At 35.5% G+C, this 19,380-nt stretch overlaps 2 protein-coding genes across 11 annotated transcripts in view; one reads left to right on the top strand and one right to left on the bottom strand.

Annotated features, from left to right (window-relative positions):
• The window catches only part of Polr2E (DNA-directed RNA polymerases I, II, and III subunit Rpb5), a 49,494-nt gene extending 42,511 nt beyond the window's left edge, over positions 1 to 6,983 (top strand). For all 3 annotated transcript variants that reach the window (XM_068374441.1, XM_068374439.1, XM_068374440.1), the window contains exons 4-5: positions 566 to 702; positions 6,786 to 6,983. In XM_068374441.1, coding sequence (XP_068230542.1) covers positions 566 to 702; positions 6,786 to 6,933 — 285 coding nt within the window. In that variant the 3' untranslated portion in view covers positions 6,934 to 6,983. The remainder of the gene's footprint in view (positions 1 to 565; positions 703 to 6,785) is intronic.
• Positions 6,984 to 14,947: 7,964 nt separating this feature from the next.
• gpp (grappa) overlaps positions 14,948 to 19,380 on the bottom strand; it is a 37,429-nt gene continuing 32,996 nt past the window's right edge. For 6 of the 8 annotated variants that reach the window (XM_068374436.1, XM_068374434.1, XM_068374432.1 and 3 more), the window contains 2 exons: positions 15,921 to 16,794; positions 14,948 to 15,015 (listed from right to left, as the gene is read on the bottom strand). In XM_068374436.1, coding sequence (XP_068230537.1) covers positions 15,923 to 16,794 — 872 coding nt within the window. In that variant the 3' untranslated portion in view covers positions 14,948 to 15,015; positions 15,921 to 15,922. Of the gene's footprint in view, positions 15,016 to 15,920; positions 16,795 to 19,380 lie in introns of those variants that run through there. The other 2 variants (XM_068374438.1, XM_068374437.1) reach the window with 2 other exon arrangements.

Genomic DNA, 19,380 nt, shown 5'->3' on the forward strand with positions numbered 1-19,380 from the left:
CCATTTTGAGATGGGTATCTAATTTAGTTACACTGCCATCCAGAGTTTATTAATTCTCACATGCCCCAGGGATATACAGTATGTATATATATAGAGAGAAACTTTTAGATTGCCACATATATCCCTGTGCTAAGCCCTTCCAGGGCAAAATGGCAAATGATAAACTTTTCTTGTGGTAAGATTTGAAGAGTGCATATTTCATGGAAGGTAATGATCCATTTAAATATTTAAACACACTACCTAGTCTACATCACATACTGTATATAGTTTTTTTTTTAACATTTATTTGTGCCAGTATGTCTTACGAAGTTTCAACTGGAGGTTCAAGAAAACAATATGGTGAATTCCAAAAACCTTGTACCATTTTAGTGGATTTTCTAAACTTTTCTCAATGTTTATTATGTATGCTGAAAATGGCCATTTCTACTCAATTATAATTTTTCGTTTATATTAATAAGGCTTTTGTTGAAAACTAAATTTTTTTTCCTATGCTGTAACATTAGTGTTCTTTTAAGCAGGGAGTATTTTGTTCCCATGTTCATTTTTTTTTTTTATTATATTGCAGGCTTTAGTAGACATGGCTCCAAAATATATCCTCGAACAGTTTTTAGAATCCGAGTTACTGATCAATATCACAGAGCATGAACTTGTCCCTGAACATGTGGTGATGACAGCTGAAGAAAAAACAGAATTGCTTCAAAGGTGAGTTTATCCAATATTATATTCCATTTAGGATGTTAATTTCATCAATGCAACTCAATAAATGAACTATGGACATTACTTGAAGGTCTTTGTAGAATGGTTTGGGTCCGAGCTGTATTCCCATTTTAGCCTTCAACTTCCGTCTTGCTCTCCAAACTAAAATTTTACTTTATACTGCAGTTGTGGGGTTTTCCCTAGTTACATGTGCTGAAAATCCTCTCGGGCTACATTATTGTAACATGACCTAAATTCTTATATATCCAAAAGTTGGTATGTTCCTACTCTTGTACAAACCTTTCGTCCTTTAAAATACGGGTATGTCTTTAGCAACACTGGAACGGCAATCCATCGAATCATTAGTTAATAAAAGACAGGTGGTGTGAGAAGAATGTACCGCCCAAATGCATGTCATAGAAGTCACTTTTGTCTACTAGTACATACCGGTGCTCTGATCTTTATCGAGTGTTTGATCTTATTCTTACTTTTGATTTTGATGAAAGTTGGTTTTTCATATTTAGTTAAGTGAAGTGGATTTTGTTCCTGTGAGCATACAAACCTTGTGTTTTGTCCCTTGGTGAGAGGGTGACTACAGTATATTTTGATTAGAAAGACTATAAACTATGCCAGCCTCCTCAGCCCAGTTTGAGATCATACCTGTTCTTTCAGGGTTGAGTAGCGATCGGGAGTTTGGTGTAACTACTATCAGTGTTCACTGAGAGCTGCTAAGGAGCTTTTTCACTGACCAATACATTCACAGTAGGTCAGCAAGGTGAGACTGCTATGACAATGACACCAACTCTTGGGCGATCAAGGTTAAAGTATACTCTGTAAAGTGAGATTATACTCCCACTTTATACTTTATATTAATTGCTCATTACAGTACTTCTCTTGCTTCCGTTCCTCACTTGGCTATTTTTAGTATCATGCTTTTACAAGTATGGTTGTAGCTTGGCTAGTAATAACAATAATAGGAGGAATGTCCTTTACCTTAGAGAGCTGCTTTCCCCTATCAAGAGGCTGTAATGGAGCTCGGTCACTGGGCGATTCCTACGTGTCCAGTCAAACTGTGTGTGACCCCCGTTTGAAACTATTGCTGTGGCACTGAATGCAGGTAAGCAGTCTCGTACACGCTACTCGCCAGCACAGTAGACCAGGTATAAGCAGGCCTTGTGCTGCCCTTGAAACCACCACCCTCCTTTGGAAGGGAATGATGCGGGTCAACCAGTGACTTATGACACACCAGCAGTAGGTATGGTCCATCCTAGGATAGTAACCACGGTGGGTGAAGCGTATCTGTCCACTTCCCTTGGACATTTACGGGTGGCCGGAAGTCGAGTGGTGTCGCGCCCTTCTCTGGTAGGCTTTGAGAGAGGACTTAACGGAGGGGTTTGTACAGAACTAGTATACCCGCACGGAGCATTTTACAGATCACAGTATTGGTCTGATTCTGTCAAAGAATATCTTGTTAGTTTTGATTTCCCCTTCTCAGAGGATTGGTTTATGCTCAAAAGGGATGTAAATACTTTTGTCTATACAGAGGTTAAGATCCTGAGGTGGGTTGGTCCTCCTCTCACTGCATGGGACGGGCATAAGCGTCTCCTATAACCATAGTTCATCATGGAAATCTTTCCCATGAGACTTGTTTTTCTTCCCAAGAGTATCATGGGAATCCTTTCCATAAGCTAGTGCCTTCTCTCCATCTTTGAGAGGAAAGTGTCAGGATCTTCATTTAGGCGGGTTCTGTCATCTCACATTCTGTGTGATAAAGACCCACTACTGATCTTGAACACCAGTTTGGGACCTTATCGATCCTATTCCTCAATTTGAGTTTATATAAGAATGTCTGGTGCTACGAGAAGGCCTAGTAATGTTACTTGAGGAGGATACTGCACCATGTGTATGAGAGTCACAGCCTTCTTATTAGCCCAACAAGTGTAAGAAGGAAATGACCAAACTCTGTTCCTTCTTGCTTGGTGAGGATGCAACTTTGGTCAGTTCGTATCTACTGTACAATCTCAAGGAAGAACTCACTAGCCTAGTCGTCTGTAGCCTTCCAGTTCACCTATCGGCATAGTGACTATGAGTTAAAAGATTTTGGACTACCGTAATGCATCTATATTTGAATGATATTTCCAGCTTCCCCACGACTATTATTCACCCCTTTTAAGGTAACACGTTTGTTAAAGTTCCAAGATGCAGAATGACTTGGCTCTAAATTTTGTTTTTCCCCCCTCTCAAGGGTATACAGTTTATGCTGCTACTGCCAACATGCTGGGCAGATGCCTGATGTTGGCAAATTACACAATGGAGCAGAGTTTTTATAAGCGATATCAACCAAGAAGCAACCCCTACAGGCAGAAGGATGGATTGTTGTCTTGCCAAAGATTTCTTGTGATGTGCCCGGTTGGACATTTCCAACGTTATTTCCCTGCTGGGGAGATAGGTTTCCCGGATCTGGTACTACTTTCAAGTATTGGCTGAGGCCGTAACAGCTTTTATGTCCCTATAATTAGCTTCCTTGCTCCTGTATGGGATCTGGAAGGTAGGAATATCCCAGAGAGAAAATCACATATTTAAAGTAATTTGTATTATTTCTAGCAGTACAAACCCAAATCCTATACAGTACTGTAATAGGGGTAGATTCAGGTGACAGTGGGTAAAGGTCAAGGAAAATTCTAGGCCATTCAGTTCTCACACTCCTTTGGACAAGGCTAAGGCTAACAGAAATGCTGTCGTAAGAGTAAGGGGCCTTTTTTATTGATCGAAGGAAACTGGTCACATTCCAAGCTAGGGGTTTGATTTGCCAAGGGGGTCAAGAATGACACAAAGTCAAAAGTCAAAGCCAATAATTCCCTCAAGGGAAAGAGATTTATTCCACTCAGTCTGTAGACCTGGCTCAAAGCAGGGGCTTTGAGTAGAGAAGTGTTTGACCTACAACACCAATTCGTGAAGACTGCCCACTTTGCTTGGTAGACTTCTGACAAAGACTTTATGAGGCATCCAGCGAGTTCGCAAAAAGCCCATCTCTCAGAGATGCTGGATAGCCTCCAGAAGAGACACCCAGACTACTGCACCAATTTGGTGCTGTCAGAGAGATCTGAAGATTGGGCATGTTGAGGGCTTTACTGGTCACTTTGCTTAGGAGACAAAACGGTGGGCAGACATAAATGTCGAGGCCATCTCACTGGTTTTGGAATGTGACTTCTAGGGCTACCGTATGGTCACGCACTGGTGAGCTATAAACTGCACGTTTGTTGTTGAGGCGAGTGGCAAACATCTTATCGGGAAACTTCACAGAGCATCTTATCGGGAAACTTCACAGAGTCAAAAGTTCTCTTGCCACAAGAGGATTCAAAGACCATTCTGAGCCTGGAACTTAATTGCGATCACTCATATTGTCTGCTCAAACATTTTTTTCCCCGGATGTAAACCGTGCTGGCAAGGTTACTCCGTTGTCCTTTAAACACGACTGCATTCTTGCCCCCAATTGGGAAAGAGGCTAGAAACTGACCCACCTCGCTTGTTAACATAGCCACTACTGTAGTGTTGTCACTCATCAACACTACTAAGTGACTTCACTAGTTTTCGAAAAGGGATCAGTGCCAAATACACCACTTTCAACTAAGATGTTGATGCCAGACTTCTTATTTGTCTTCCTTCCATAGACCTGACATGGAGTGAGTATGTGGGCTTCCCACCCCTCCTTGGACTAGTCTGAGGAAAAGATGAGGTCTGGAAGGGAAACTTACAATGGGGCTCCCTCCATCAGGTTTCTCTTCTGCAGCCACTAGGACACATATTTCGGACTTCCTGTGTCACCTTGACTAGAATAGCTAGGGAGTCTGATCTCTGCTACCAACTTTATGTTGAGGTGGTAGTCCTTAACTACATTTAAGATTTTGAGGCTCTCTCTAACAAACTTGTTCACCACTGCATCTCTGTGCCTTAGAATGCAGTTATTCCTTAGAAAAGTGGTGTCCCAGTTGCTCTACCGCCGTTGCAATTGAAAGACGAGCACCTCTTAACATTTTTGTATCAGAATTCGCCAGGTTCTGAGGAACTGCAAAGTATGAGTGCATACCAAACAAGTGATCTAACCTTGAAGAGGCCTGTAGAACCGACATTGCTGCTGCCGCCTCCATATTCACGACTCTGATGCCGAAAAGGTCAATGGGTTGTGCAATCCTTTTCTCTGACATCCCTGGGGTCCGCATCCTGCTACTTCAGGGTCTAAGCCTTAAGGCAAGCAGAGAGAAATGAGCTCCATCTGTCACATAATACGGCCTCTCCTTAGAAAAGACTCGGGGTATTAGTTTAGAAGTGAGCCGCTCGCAGAGAATCTTTCGTTGCCAAAACTTGTGCTGTCATCTTGACAGTGAATCGTTTGACTCTAATATAACAACTCAGGGTGGTGCTTCAAGGTGCAAGCCTTCTAAAATAATTTATATTAAGTCTTCCTACCCAAGAATGGAGCTTTCGAAGCTGCACCCAGGTTATTGATCTTCTTAAGTTCCAAACCTCTCGGGAAAGAAGACTCTTCCTGGGGTCTTTGGATGTCAATTCTAAGGGCCTCACATCAGCAGGGCCTGAGGAATGGGCAAGATGGGATGGCTCAGCAGGTTTAGGAGAGGCAAGTCATACCCTATTTGGTGGGGATGGCCTTTTTTTCTTTTACCCCTCTTTTTTTTTTTTTCTCAAGGCAATAGACCTTCGCTTTTCTTTCTCGGGGCATTGTCCTTCTTTTCCCTAACTCCACTCTCTATGGAAAAGGGAGAGAGATGAGCAGTCACAGTACGTGTGGTTGGAAAAGGGTCAACTCATCTAGAGAGACTGCATCCTGATGTAATTGTGGTGATGGTTCTGCACAACAGACTCTAATCGAACTCAACCCTCTTTGATAGAAGACCTTTATCTTGGAAAGTCTGTATTCTCTCTTGTATCTTGGGAGCTTCAGTAGAGAATTTTTTCCCTTTCTGGATACACTTTCTTGACCTACAGAGGAATAATACGTAACTCCAGAGGTTGCTATTTCCTTATAAACCTCGATAAGCATGACCTGTAACCCTGATGAGTTTGGGTTGTCAATTCTCCATTACCCATCACAACCCTAGCTGCTTTCTTTTTTACCTTCTTTCTAAAAGGACCTCAAGAGGTATCCTCTAAATGTAGACTCCTCTTAGTGCTCACACTTCATTGGGGAGGCAAGCAACAGCTCCTGTGACGAGAGCTGGGCAGTATTAAGCACTGCCCTCTCCTGAGCATCTCACTGTTTGTGTTGAGGGCTGTGATTACGTGGTTGATTGTCTCACACAGTCTCATGCTCTGGTCGAACGTTTGAACGGGTAGGCTTGATGCTCTCGACCTTAGCCTCGCTTCTCAGAGGTTCCTGTTTTCTATGTGGAAGACACACTTTCAGGCCCAGCAACTGCTGCCTAGGAGTTGGGATGAGATGTATCTGGGGAGAAACTAATACTTTCACTTCCAGAGGAGTATGCAGAGCCCTCAGAAACAGTCCTTGCCATAGAAGTCAGTGCTCCTGTGTGGCAAAGAGGGCGATGACGCAATAGAGCGCTTCGGTTGAATTATCCGTGAAAGAAAAGAACCTTCTAGTTCAGTTTTAGGGTGGGGGGGACTTCTTCCTTAAATGTGCATGTCTCCTCCCTATTTGAAAGAATAAAATGTTAGTCGTGTAAGAACAAGTAACAAAATTAGTTGATTTGCATTTTTGTAAGCCATACAAACCCAAGTCCTTTGCATTCAATTTCCCCCTTCATTCCAAAGGACTAAAGTGTTTAGTCTGTCTATTCTGTGACATGCAGTGGACTGAAAATAATACATGTTAAGGATTCAGGTTTATATTGCTATGAAAAATTCAAATCTCAATTTTTTTATATTTGACATTTTAAAGGATTCTCATCTAACTTGCTTTTGCCCGAATAGAAAAAAATCCAATGACGAAGATGCTTTGATGGCTTTCTAGACTACTTTGTCAAAAGACATGTGTAACCTTATTAGTAAAATAATTGCCATATGTAATATCTCTTTGGGACAGAATTTATAAAAAGATTTTTACTTTTACACAGATATAAGTTAAAGGACAACCAACTCATGAGAATTCAAGCAGGTGATCCAGTAGCGCGATATTTTGGTTTGAAACGTGGACAAGTAGTCAAGATCATTCGTCCTTCAGAAACAGCAGGTCGTTATATTTCTTACAGACTAGTGGTGTAACTCTTTTTATTTTCAAGTATGAAACCCAAATAAAGCCTTTATAAAAACAATTGAGAATTTTATTCTGAACAATGGATACAATTTTACAAGACATGGATAAGAACCAAAGAATGTATATTCCCGATAGCATACAAGCCATTCCCTGATTGCCAAATCTGGTAAGTGAATGTTGTTTAATTTTCAACAGTTAACCCCTAATAAAATTTTCAAACCCATTAAGCTCTTCATAGAATATCTTGAATGCTATCTGTAATACACTGCAAAATGAAATTTTACATTAAGTACAGGTAGGGCAAAATTTTTGTACTTACAGTCATGATCCCACAAGTGATTAAACCACATATGGACAAACTAGTGTAGTAGATCAAAAGATGGACTTGTGCTTAGTTAATCCAATACCAAAAATTAAGAGAGATTTATAAATTTTCCCATAAAACTTTCAAAAATCCATGTTTTGAAATCCTACTCTACCACAGGCTGGTAAGAAACAAAACTAGCTTCTTTGTGTGGTTTTCAATGCATTAAATGTTTTCCTTCACAGATTTATGACCTGAATGTATATCGATATACAAGGTATTTATATATTTACAAGTTCCTGCTTTTCTTTTTTTTGGGCACATAGAACTTTCAAGTCCTCATTTCAATTAATTTTCTTTGGAACTAGAGAAGTGACTTACAAAAATGGATGGATCACATATAATTACAATATTTGATTCTTAGGATATAACATATATCACTGTTCATCCCTACAATGCCATCATAATCGACACACGTGCTTCACACAAAATCTAGATTTCAAGTTTTGTTTTTTTTCTAAAGGAAGACCAGTTACCTGGATCAAGTTTTTAAATTTAAAATGACAATTTTTTTTTTTTTTACTAATTTTGGCTACTTAAAATTTGTTTTGTTGCATAACCAATGAATCAATTTAGTAGGGATGAACATTAACTGAATAGGAAATTTCAACTATTTCTAAATCTCTCCATTGAACAAAAATAGCAAAACCCTAAATTACCAATCTGATTACAAATGTACACAGCCCATGCCAGTATGTGTTTAACAAACTCAAACTGGCCATCTATTTTAACAGTACACATACGCACATAGTTTACTGTGACTTGATAAAACCCATGAGGAATAACTGGCAGTAGCAGGGGCATTAGAACACACATTGAGATCAGTGATTGTGACCAGCAACACAACAAAAATCGCTTTTTAATATCTTACACTATTTACAATTTTGCCCCTTATGCCTTTCTATCAGTTGCTTCCAGCTTATAAGCCATATTTACAATATCTCTGAGACAATATACACATGCAACCTTCTTTTGCAAGAGGTATCACTTGGCAGTTTATTCACATTTTCCATCCAAGAAAGAAGGATGCTTAAATTCAAAAAATTTAAAAACGCTGCTGCAGATGACAGAAAGGCATTCAAGGCATGGAGCTCTTATGAATGGCAGTGAAAAGAGGTATAAAAATCAGTCATGTTTTTACAGTATATCAAAAAATGGTTGCATCCAGTGATGACCACCTTGTCTTTTTGTCAGTAGGGCAAGTTGCACTTTACTACTTCACAATGTACACCACTACACTCTTCATCTCAATGATAATATTCTGCTTGAAGGGAGCTGCAGTTTGAAAGGTGACAGTAGATGTAAACCCAACAATCAAAATGCAATTAGCCTTAAAGCAGAAATATACAGTATATATTTATATATATTTGCTATATATATATATCTAAGATATACACTAAGGATCACTGGCTGCATGACTACTTAAAAACTACAATACATTTCTAACAAATCATACGTAGGGCGCATATACGTAACATTTTCAACAAAGTAAATAATTCTTGTATATCACAAACAAAACTATAGAATGAACTATGATGAGCACATCTTAAATAACTGGGTAAACTGTAACATTTTAATAAAGCCTGTAACTGTAATGGGATCAAGTTATGAAGAATACCAACTGAAATATATATATTTTTTGTACAATCCTAATTGCAATATTAAATAACATCTTCCTCTTTAAGATAACAAAATCATGATTGTAAAAAAAGAGTAAAAGCAACACCACTGGAATAACCATATGATACCCAATGTTTGTACAATCATCAATGGATTTTAATTCTTCATTTTTTTCAGTTTTGTAATGACATCAGAAGAGAGTTTGACAAAGCTAATGGCCAGTAACTTGAATTTCAACTAATAGTTCTCTAAATCAAATTAAGAGCAAAAGAAAGTTTTTTTAAATAAAAATAAATCCTGTACAGTATAACTATTATTCAATAATTTACAATTCAGCAAGTATAATTTACAATTCAGCAAGTATTGTATATGTAGTTTTATGTAACGGAAAGACTTAGAACATAATTATAAAAAACTAAAATTTTGTAATGTTCAATTGAATATGCAGCAAATGGTTCAGAAAATAAATAACGTACTTTTACTAGCATGAGGTAATTTTCTCTACATACAGTAAATTTTTACATCAATTGTGGAAATTAGAAAAAAATTAAATTTTGTAAATAATTATCTGATACTGTTGAGTTTGTTCAAACACAATAGTTCTTTATAAAAAACTGTTTCAATATGAAGTTACTTGTTCTATTTAAACATGGCCTTATTAACTTTGAGAGCTACAACTGAAATGTCAAGGATAAAATGTGACAACAGCTAAAGCAATCAATTATTCAGTAATATGAAAATAGCTAGGCGACTTCTATAGCAGTGCTGCAAGTGACCCCTAAAAGTTAACATTGCAAAACTATATATAGACTCGACTGCACACAACACAGCAATCCCGGTGAGCTTTAATGTCTGCAATTCAGTGCTCCATGCAGACATCTTAACTGTTGCCGGGATTACACTAAAAACCTGAATATGTTTTTGTTTGTACTGAGCTATTAGATTCTGAAATGTTTTAGCAATTGTACATCTTCAGTTTGTACAAATTTACAAATTAATTCTCACCATAAGGTTTCTTAATATTATCCAGTGATGTCAATATAGTTCACCAAAACATAAGTTCAGACAAAATTATGTTCCCAATTATGCATTCAATAAAAATAACAACAGCAATGAAAAGCATCAAACCAGACATTCATAAAAACTATGAAATTCAGCTTCAAATCAATGCCCTATGACTGATACCAGTGTCACTTCGATACAAAATAAAGTACGCAGTATTGTAATAATGGTAACTAAGAAAATATTTAAACTGGCAGTTTTATAAATAATCCACTGATAGTCACTAATATTGATAATCATACTAAGCCAAAAATCTAGCCTTGGCAACATTTCTTACCTTAGCTGTTTTTTTAAAAGGGTTAGTATTGTTGAACTGTGTTTCTCACTGAATATTGTACAAGTTTATCAAACTAGTACAGCAATATTTGGCACACACAAGTGGTTTAAGAGCCGTTTCAAAAGTTACTCTGTATAAGATTTTCTTTTTTATGTAACTAAAAAATAAAGGTAATTACACAGAACTTTTCTTTCTACAATAAGCGCACTCCTATCCCTATTAGAAACACAGGAAGATGTCAAAGTTCTTTCAATATTTGCATAAGATTGCATCAGTTACCTACAGCAACAAACAATAGATAAACCCTTCACACTCGCGCGTGGATATCACAATTCTTGCCATGGTCACCACACTAATGCAGCCTTGTTCAAAATAACCCAAAAATTTCAAAATTAGTATACAATAACCTAAGTTAGTGTTACTATCTGCCCAACCAGTAAAGGGCTCTATAACAAACAAACAAAAAATACTACGAGCTATTTAAAGAATATCTTTTAGAGCCAATTCTTGATCATTTATAGTAAATGGGTATCAGGAAGTTATATATGAATTAAGAAAAAGTCTGAATAGCAGGAATTAGTCAATTCACATTTTGATAAGCCTCGTGATAAATAATCACCCTCAAGACATTAGTAACCATAATCATACAAAACTAAGATATTAGGAAAAAATAAATATGTTTGAGCACACCAATATCCTGGATAAGGTTGTGTTAATGAGCCAATGCACAACATTGTTTTTAGTCAGTTATGACTAAACTAGAATACAGTACACTGAATTTTCATTCTATTTCAAAGTTTAAACAAAACTAAATGGTCAGGGTAATAAGCATGTAGCGTACTTGAATTTTAGGATGAAATGTGTATGGATTGCCAAGAAAACAAGCAAGCATATTAAATGGGTTCCAGAATGCTGAGATCTGGTATAAATTGCACAAATTAAAAACTACTTAAAAGTCAGCATTTTTTTTTTTTGCCCAAAAGGGGAAAATAAAAATATATACTTGGAATGTGATGACTTGCATTAATGAATTACACTCCGTGCGGAGATTAAAACCAACCTGAAAATAAGTTAAATCGATCTATGTGGGAGCCATTAATTTTTAGTTTACTTCTTATGAACTACCAAAGTTAATAGCATTATATTTGTGCATACCTTCATATATTTAAAACAAATACCCTTTTGCCCTTTCTATTTTGGTATTGTAAACAACAGAGTTAGGTTACATATAAATTTGGTGTCTGATGTAATCACCATATTGAAGGTGTACAAACAAGAACTTAACATAGCTTGCCCTTTAGCTATACTGACTGTATTATCCTGCCACTCTATACACTTGGACTTCTGCAATTTAAAAAAAAATGGATAAACAAAATAAAATTAAAAAAATATCTAACTAGAAAGTGATACCCAATTTTAGCAATTTACATTTTCAAGGTAACTTGTCTTCAGCTTTGTCACAAAGTTTGAAAAAAAAATAATCTCTTTGAAATAATGCCACAAAATTATTTTTTAACTATAAATATTAAAGCCTTAGAACTCCTTCCAAGCCAAAACAATTCAAATAGCCCAATTAATTCACTTTAAATTGTTAGATTTTGTGCTATCCTTTCAAAAGAATAAATTTCCTGATGTGCTCTCAAGTTAATGGTAGCTATATGATAATGAAAGGTAAAAGATATGAAGCAATGAAAACTTCAACTTACATACACATACACAACTATTATTAGTAAGAATGAATTTTCCTTTACATCAATAACCAAAACAGTCTACCAACTCAACACATACTTCTATGTGATCTTGCCTGGAGATAACTATTATATCAGTTTTACCACCAGTATCCGCTTGGCACTACTGACACAACTATCAATACATGGCCCAACTTTTGACTATTTGTATAAATATTATTTCCTTCGACCTTCCCAATATGAACGTAAAGTATAATTTAGCCCTAAGACAACAATAGAACTCATAAAGATGACCTGGATACAGTTTATAAATTTACTGACACTCATACATAGCTGGAAACTTTTAAAAAAATCTATAAAAAGGCTGATGTGAAAGTAACATAAAATTACATATTTTCATTATTCTGAAAAATACAATGTTTTAATTTAAGAATGTAATATATACACACTACATATATTTACAGTGCATTTCATTAAATAGATACCAAAATTTACAAGTTAGCAACACACACTTCACTCTTTAAGCTCAACACAGTTTTATAACATTTCAAAAATATTTATCAATTTACTTCAACTGAGTGAAACTGTATCCAAACCTACAAAGTAACCCATTTGCTGTTTGCATTGGCTTTCTGGTAACCTCACTCTTAGAAACAGATTCAGAAAGCAAGTACAAAATCAATTTTCCAACTACATGGTGACTCTTACTTCAGAGGTGGCTATGGTATGCCCTGTAATTATGAAATTATGTTTTCAACACTAAGATAATGCATGTGCAGTATCTTGTGAAAAGATATTCTAACAATGATGATTTTTTTTCTTTACAAAAGTCTTGAAACGACCCCTTGATTTAGACATCCTTGGGTAGGGAATCAAAAAGATAATTAACTCAAAAGGTTAGCATTTGATCAAGTATTCATATTCTAACAGGTAAAATAATATCTTAAACCCAATTTGAATGCCTAAATTTCATTAAAAAAAAAAAAAATCTAGGCATGAGAAAATTGATTTATTCCATATATCTGAGAGGACAACTAAAGAAACATTATCTGATAATTCTTTTAACATATAGTTCCATCCTAAATTAAACCTCCCATAATGTATGACCTTCAAGTACACATAGGCTATTATCATCATCTTATAATATACAGTACCTATTAAATACTGTAATTTTCAAGATTTTTTTTTTATTCTGCCGATATCTGAATGGTGCTTTAAAATTTTTATATCAATGTTAATAATGATCACATTACTGTACTCAAACAGCAAATGGGTTAAAATTCTAAAACACTATTTTAGGCCAATGCCAACTTGTTTCAAAACCTGTCAGGTACTTTTTAATTTTCATAATAAAATGATTAGCCAACAAGAACTAGTTTTTAACAATGAATGAAAAGCATTACAATCAAACCCTAGCATCGGCTGGAAATAAATAAGCTCGTTATACTAAGGCTACCTAAAATTCATTAATTGTCAACCCAATGCAAAGTCTTTGGTAATGCCTCATAAGCAAAGTATAAACCATGAATTCAATTAGTTTACTGATGCTATTAAAAAAATTTCATGTCACGAGAAGGAGCCAATAAATTTTAAGCACTACCTTTCATGATTTATTTTTCCCCTAACCCTCTAAAAATTTGGGATCAGATGAAATATATTTGCTAGCAGCAAATGTGTATACCCAAGAAATGAACCAGCAAATACTAGGGGTTAACAGTATTGACTATTCAGCCCTACTTCTAATAAAAAGGTTATCAACTCCAATCATCTTTCTACCCTATTCAAAACAACATAAAAAAATGGTTAACACATGCTGATACTTTACGCATATCCCAATAGTGCACACAACACAGAAACACTCATTACCATATTCTTTACTATCTGATTATCAAAAAGTAAACTGAAGATTAATTTCCACAGAAGACTCCATCACCAACTAAATATCTCATCACCAACTAAATTCTTTAGATATACCCATTTAAGGAAAAAATGTAAATTCAGCATAAAAAAAAAAATATAATGAACGTCATGTGATGGTAAAAAGGCAAGTTAAAATTATAACCATATTACAGTTGTTGCGTATTATAACATATTTTCCTCTCATACTGGTAATGAGCTGGATCCCTATTAATAACTCTTGGAAAATTTGCTGGATAAAGCACAGGAGATTTGTTTTATTAATAATACTGTAATCAATATGATATACTTTGAATATGGCAACTACTCATTCATCATGCAACTATTTCCACATATCAATAACTATAATTGTAACCTAATAAATAAATTGTAAGGTGAAGCTGGGACTATTATTATTCTAGATTTTAGAACCTTGAGTTTAAGACATGAAATATAAAAACAAATGATGGAATACCTACCCTGAAAAGGGTAATAGAAAAAACATCAATTAATTAAAATCCTGTGCATGGCTCATTATAAAACCTTGCTGGCTGCACTAACAAAAATAAATGTATTAAGAACTTGAATATTCACAGAAGAAAAATCACACCTATATAATTAAAACTAAGGCAGTGTTTATTTCTATAGCTATACCTTGTCTCCATTACCGTAGCTGATTAAGAAAGAGATTTCACTCTACAAATGAAATCATACTTATCAAAAAAGCTGGAAGCATCTAAAATCTTGTTACACATATCTCAGAATACACATCCAGAATACTGTACAAGTCATACAGTATATCATATGCAAGATTCTCCAACATTAGTGTATTCTAAGAGGAGGTATTTCTGAGCTACGGCAATATAAATACGCAAAGAAATTCCATGAAATTATCAAAGATTCACTCTCAAAATTAATGCTAAATTTTGAAAGACAAACAGATCTAATGGTGATGACCATTTGTCTCCCTTACAGGGTTTTTAAATAAATAAAGCTTAAATAAACCTACTATAACATGTTGCATATGGACACAACAGAGCACTTCCAGTGATTGTGGAAAGTAATATTATTGAAATTCCTGTGACCTCAGGCGGATGCTTGAATTTTGCTTGTACGAGACATTGCCTCCCCAGTTTTTAAATATGTCCCACCTGATTAATCATAACTGCTCTCCTTAGTTGGTCTGCAAGAAAAGAAATTTAACTTCTGTTACTAAACATAACTATCTTATACACTACATTGAAAAATGAAATATCAATAATAAAATCTGGTGTTCACATTGCTTCTCTCTATTGACATCTGGCACATACATTACTGTACTGTATGTATTTGCTACTCGAAAAATACAATTTCCTGTTTTCTTTCAGTTCAAAAGTGGGGAAGATCCATTGGCCCAGATCTATTACTGTAACAACAATACTTTTTGTTAGGATATAACTTCCTCCTCCATTATTTGAACAATACACTAATTTCCTCTACAGCTCATTTAAGAGTTTTAGCAACCAAAGGTCTACACCTTTATGGGGTTGCTGCAGAAAGAGTAGCAACAGAACTGTTTTCAAGGCTAAGTCACATATCATTCATATATATTTTAAAAGGTAAAAGGTAGAGGGCAAAAAATTATACCCTAAGAGACACCAGAGATTATATTATTGCAATCACTATGATGGCAATAAATAACTGCTCTTTGCAATGCATAGCATGAAAATTCAATACTAATACTAAGTAATGAACCAGAAACACCCATCTGTTCAAGTTTGAAAACAAGGGGTTCATGATTAACAGTCAAAAACAGTATTAAAGTAAAGAACAATCATATGAACTTCATGACCATAAAAGAAAAAAAAAAATTCTGTACACTTGAAATTGTAAGAAGGGCATCACAATACCTGAAGACCTTGTCAAATCATATTAATCACATATGCCTTACTTCCTGGAAACAAAGGAAACCCAATACAACTAAACTCGTAAGAGTCAAAGATCAAGAAGAAACAACTACTTTATATGAAAACACCATAAAACCATCCACAAAATTCAACTATCCTTACAACTAAATCCTTTTTGGAAGAACAACTGAAACATACTTACTCTTAATGATGGTAATAGGACCCTTGTGGCGGCTGGCCCTGTGATCGCTGGGGTGGTACAGTAGATACCATTTGGTTATGATGTTGTCTTGGTACTGATGACTGATAAGCAGAACCATGACGATGATGATTGTGATGATGATGTGCACTGCTGTTGTAGGGTGCCAACTGATGAGATGATGGAGGGGATTTTCTATGATGATGCGATGACTGATTCCTCCACTGCCAGTCTTTTCCTTTAGGACGGAACTTGCCATGATGAGTGTGATTATGATTGTTCATGTGATCTACATCTATGGGGCTCATTCGCTCTTTATGATAAAATTTCTTCTTGAAGTGATGATGATAGATACCATGTTGGGAAGAAGGGACTGAGGAGACCAAACGAGTAGTTTCCAACTCGGGTGGAAGGTAAGGTGGTGTTTCCCCCCCTCGAGGAGGAAACGAACCTGGTGAACTTCCGTCGCAACCGTCTGGCGATGGAGTGGGGGGAGGAGAAGAGATAGGTGGTGTCCGTACAGGAGGCCTAGGTGACTGTGGTGTTGGTGGGCGACCAAGTGGCAAGGGGCAAGGTGAAAGTCGTGACGGAGAATGTGGGGAGTAAGGGGGTGCAGTGGGATCACTTCCTCGCATTCCCTCCTCATCTGGAACTGAGCGAAAGTTTGTTTCCCTCTCTAAAGAAATGGGTGTTTCTGATAAGGGTTGAGAACGACGTTCACCACATCTAGGAGAAGCAAATCCTTCCTGCCTAGGAGATGTGGCGTCAGTAGACTTTCTTCTCTTTTCTATTTCAGAGGCAAATGCGACTAGTTTATCAAATCCACTATTGACTTTATCTTGCCACTTCTGTAGAGGTGAATCACTTCTCTCAAATTCTGAGGATATATAGAAAGGAGCAAAGTTATTCAAGTACCTCTAGCACTACATTATGTGGTAATAGTATAGCATAATGAACTGCTTCAATTACAGGTGCCTGTTCACTTTAAAAACTTTCATGAGTGAAAACTCTAAGAAGAAATATAGCTAAAGAGTAACCATCATGTCAAGATTATAGTTCAAATTTTTTCATATGTTCAACAACACACTCAAACAAAATCAAAACAGTAGTATTTTTGTCAACTGAAGTCACTAGCCAAATGCCTCCACGTAGCCAGATTAAGCCAATCATAATTACTAGCTCTAATTTAAACTGCTAATGTTTGAACAGCATCTAACAATGACTAATTTCCAGCATTGAAAATATTCTTGTGTACCATAAAGTTTAAATGCCAGTGGAGACAATGCTTTGATGCACGTCTTCAGAACACAAGTGTGCAATAGACAAAAAAATTCCTTAATAAACTTCAAAGGTGAGAGTAAAGTGTTATTCTGTCGCCAGTATTAAGTCAGTGCAGGTCTTGCTTTGAGACTTGAAGGAAAATTGTTTATGTGAGAATATAACGTCGATAAAAGATAGATATCTATTGCACGGTACAGTATTGTGTTAAAGTAATTTAGACGCACAGTATACCCCAGAAAAAAATTGCACTTTTGATATCAAAAGTTTTTTGTTCTGGAATAACCAAAATAAAGACTAGTACTATATAATCATTTCCTAGAAATGATATGGGTGATATAACTTATTATGCCATTAATTATCATCACATAAAAGAACTAAAGGGGTTGTTCAGTATTAAATTCATGAAAAATGGTAATTTGAATAATATTAATTACCGTAAATCAACGATTAGAACATGTCCAAGATATGTTATCTACGCAAGTAATGTAGGCTGCATCCTAGTACCAAGTAGAATACCAAATACACTGTTTAAGTTTTATTAATAAAGGGAGTAATACTTTAATAAAGGAAATGTTTTATGCATGGCTCTGTACCAGTTACAGCATAAACCAGTGTTAAATTCCATCATGCAAGTGTCAATACACGAAGTGCCGGATTACAAATCTATGACCATCTATACATCTGAAAAGGCAAAATTAACTTCTGTAACAAACTGAATAATGGAGGGCAGAAAGAATAAAACAGGTTAAAATATCAGACAAGAGAGCAAAAAAATGGGTAATGACCTACTGACATTCAAATAATTAAAAAAAAATAAAATATTACTTTTCATAACAGCATGATCTCCACACAAAAATACTGTATGTGTTTTATATAACTTGCTTAAGGAAATAACTATATACCTTGAGATATCTTATTCTATTAGCCCAATATGGTCTTAATTCATGGAAAACCAACACAGCTCTTAAGAATAAAACCCACCATTTACATAAAATTTGGAAAATTATGCTCCTCTTCCATGGAAAAGACTTTGCTACATAAAAAAAGGAATTCAAAACTATAAAAAATTAACCAGGTTCCCATAGCAAAAACATTTGCTATTGTAAGAGCAATATAAAAATTAAAAACCTTGCGAGGGCTGATATTATGAGAAATCCTCATCTTGATAGACAAAACATTGTATTAGGATGTTCTGTACTAGATAAAATATTCAACTTGGTCTTGTAAGCCATGTATGCTCTTGATGCTACATGACCTGAATTACTAATCATACTTCCCATAAAGAATTTAGAGCATAAATCTTCTATTTTTCTTCAACCTAATTTTTTCCCCTATAGTAACCTTCATTACTTTGTAGTGAGTATCTTAAATACGATTTTGGCACAAGACTAGCCATTCAGCGCAATACTTATAATTATATAATTCATAAAAATCAATTCTACATTATGATTATTGAAGGCAAACCAAAACAATAATTACCAGAAGCATCAAGTTATAGAATAACTTGCTGGAATATCAACGTAAATCCAAAGCCATCTGTTGACAAGTAGCAACGAAAGGAAATACTAAGAAATGTAACAAATTATCCTCCCTATAATATCTGATGAAAACCCTTTCACGAGAACAGCTTGAAATAATTACAGTACATATTTGATTCCAGTTTCTGAGTCAATCAGAAATCATGTTGAATGGGAAATTTCTTGGTTTGTCTTGAAAATTTAAAAATGTACATTGCATACTTTATTTTGATCATTTATGAATGTTCCGATCTGAACCTTTTATCCCGGGATCAACTCTCATTAATAAATATCAAATTTTACATTTAAAATGGGCAGCACATCATCCCTAATTTAAATATTAATTGAATAATAAATCATTAGTCTTGTAAACTGACATGAAATTGAAGACTTGTAAGGGAAAATTTTCCTTCCTAGAAAGCTCCACATTATAACCAATTTTTAAAGAATAAATATACTATTCCTTCCTCAATAAAAACTTAAATAAACTTGAAACATCTATCACCAAAAGAATGTCAGTAGGCCCTTACATCATCTTAATACCCTTATTCTACGAGATATTTTGTATGAGCAGTTTCTAGATCTGTAACAAAAGGACTTTTTCTACATCTTTGTACTTCTGTTATTAGTAAGTAGTTTAGCCAGACCATGGAATCAAACTTTTA

This window comes from Palaemon carinicauda, chromosome 5, assembly GCF_036898095.1.
Source record: "Palaemon carinicauda isolate YSFRI2023 chromosome 5, ASM3689809v2, whole genome shotgun sequence".
Taxonomy (NCBI): Eukaryota; Metazoa; Arthropoda; class Malacostraca; order Decapoda; family Palaemonidae; genus Palaemon; species Palaemon carinicauda.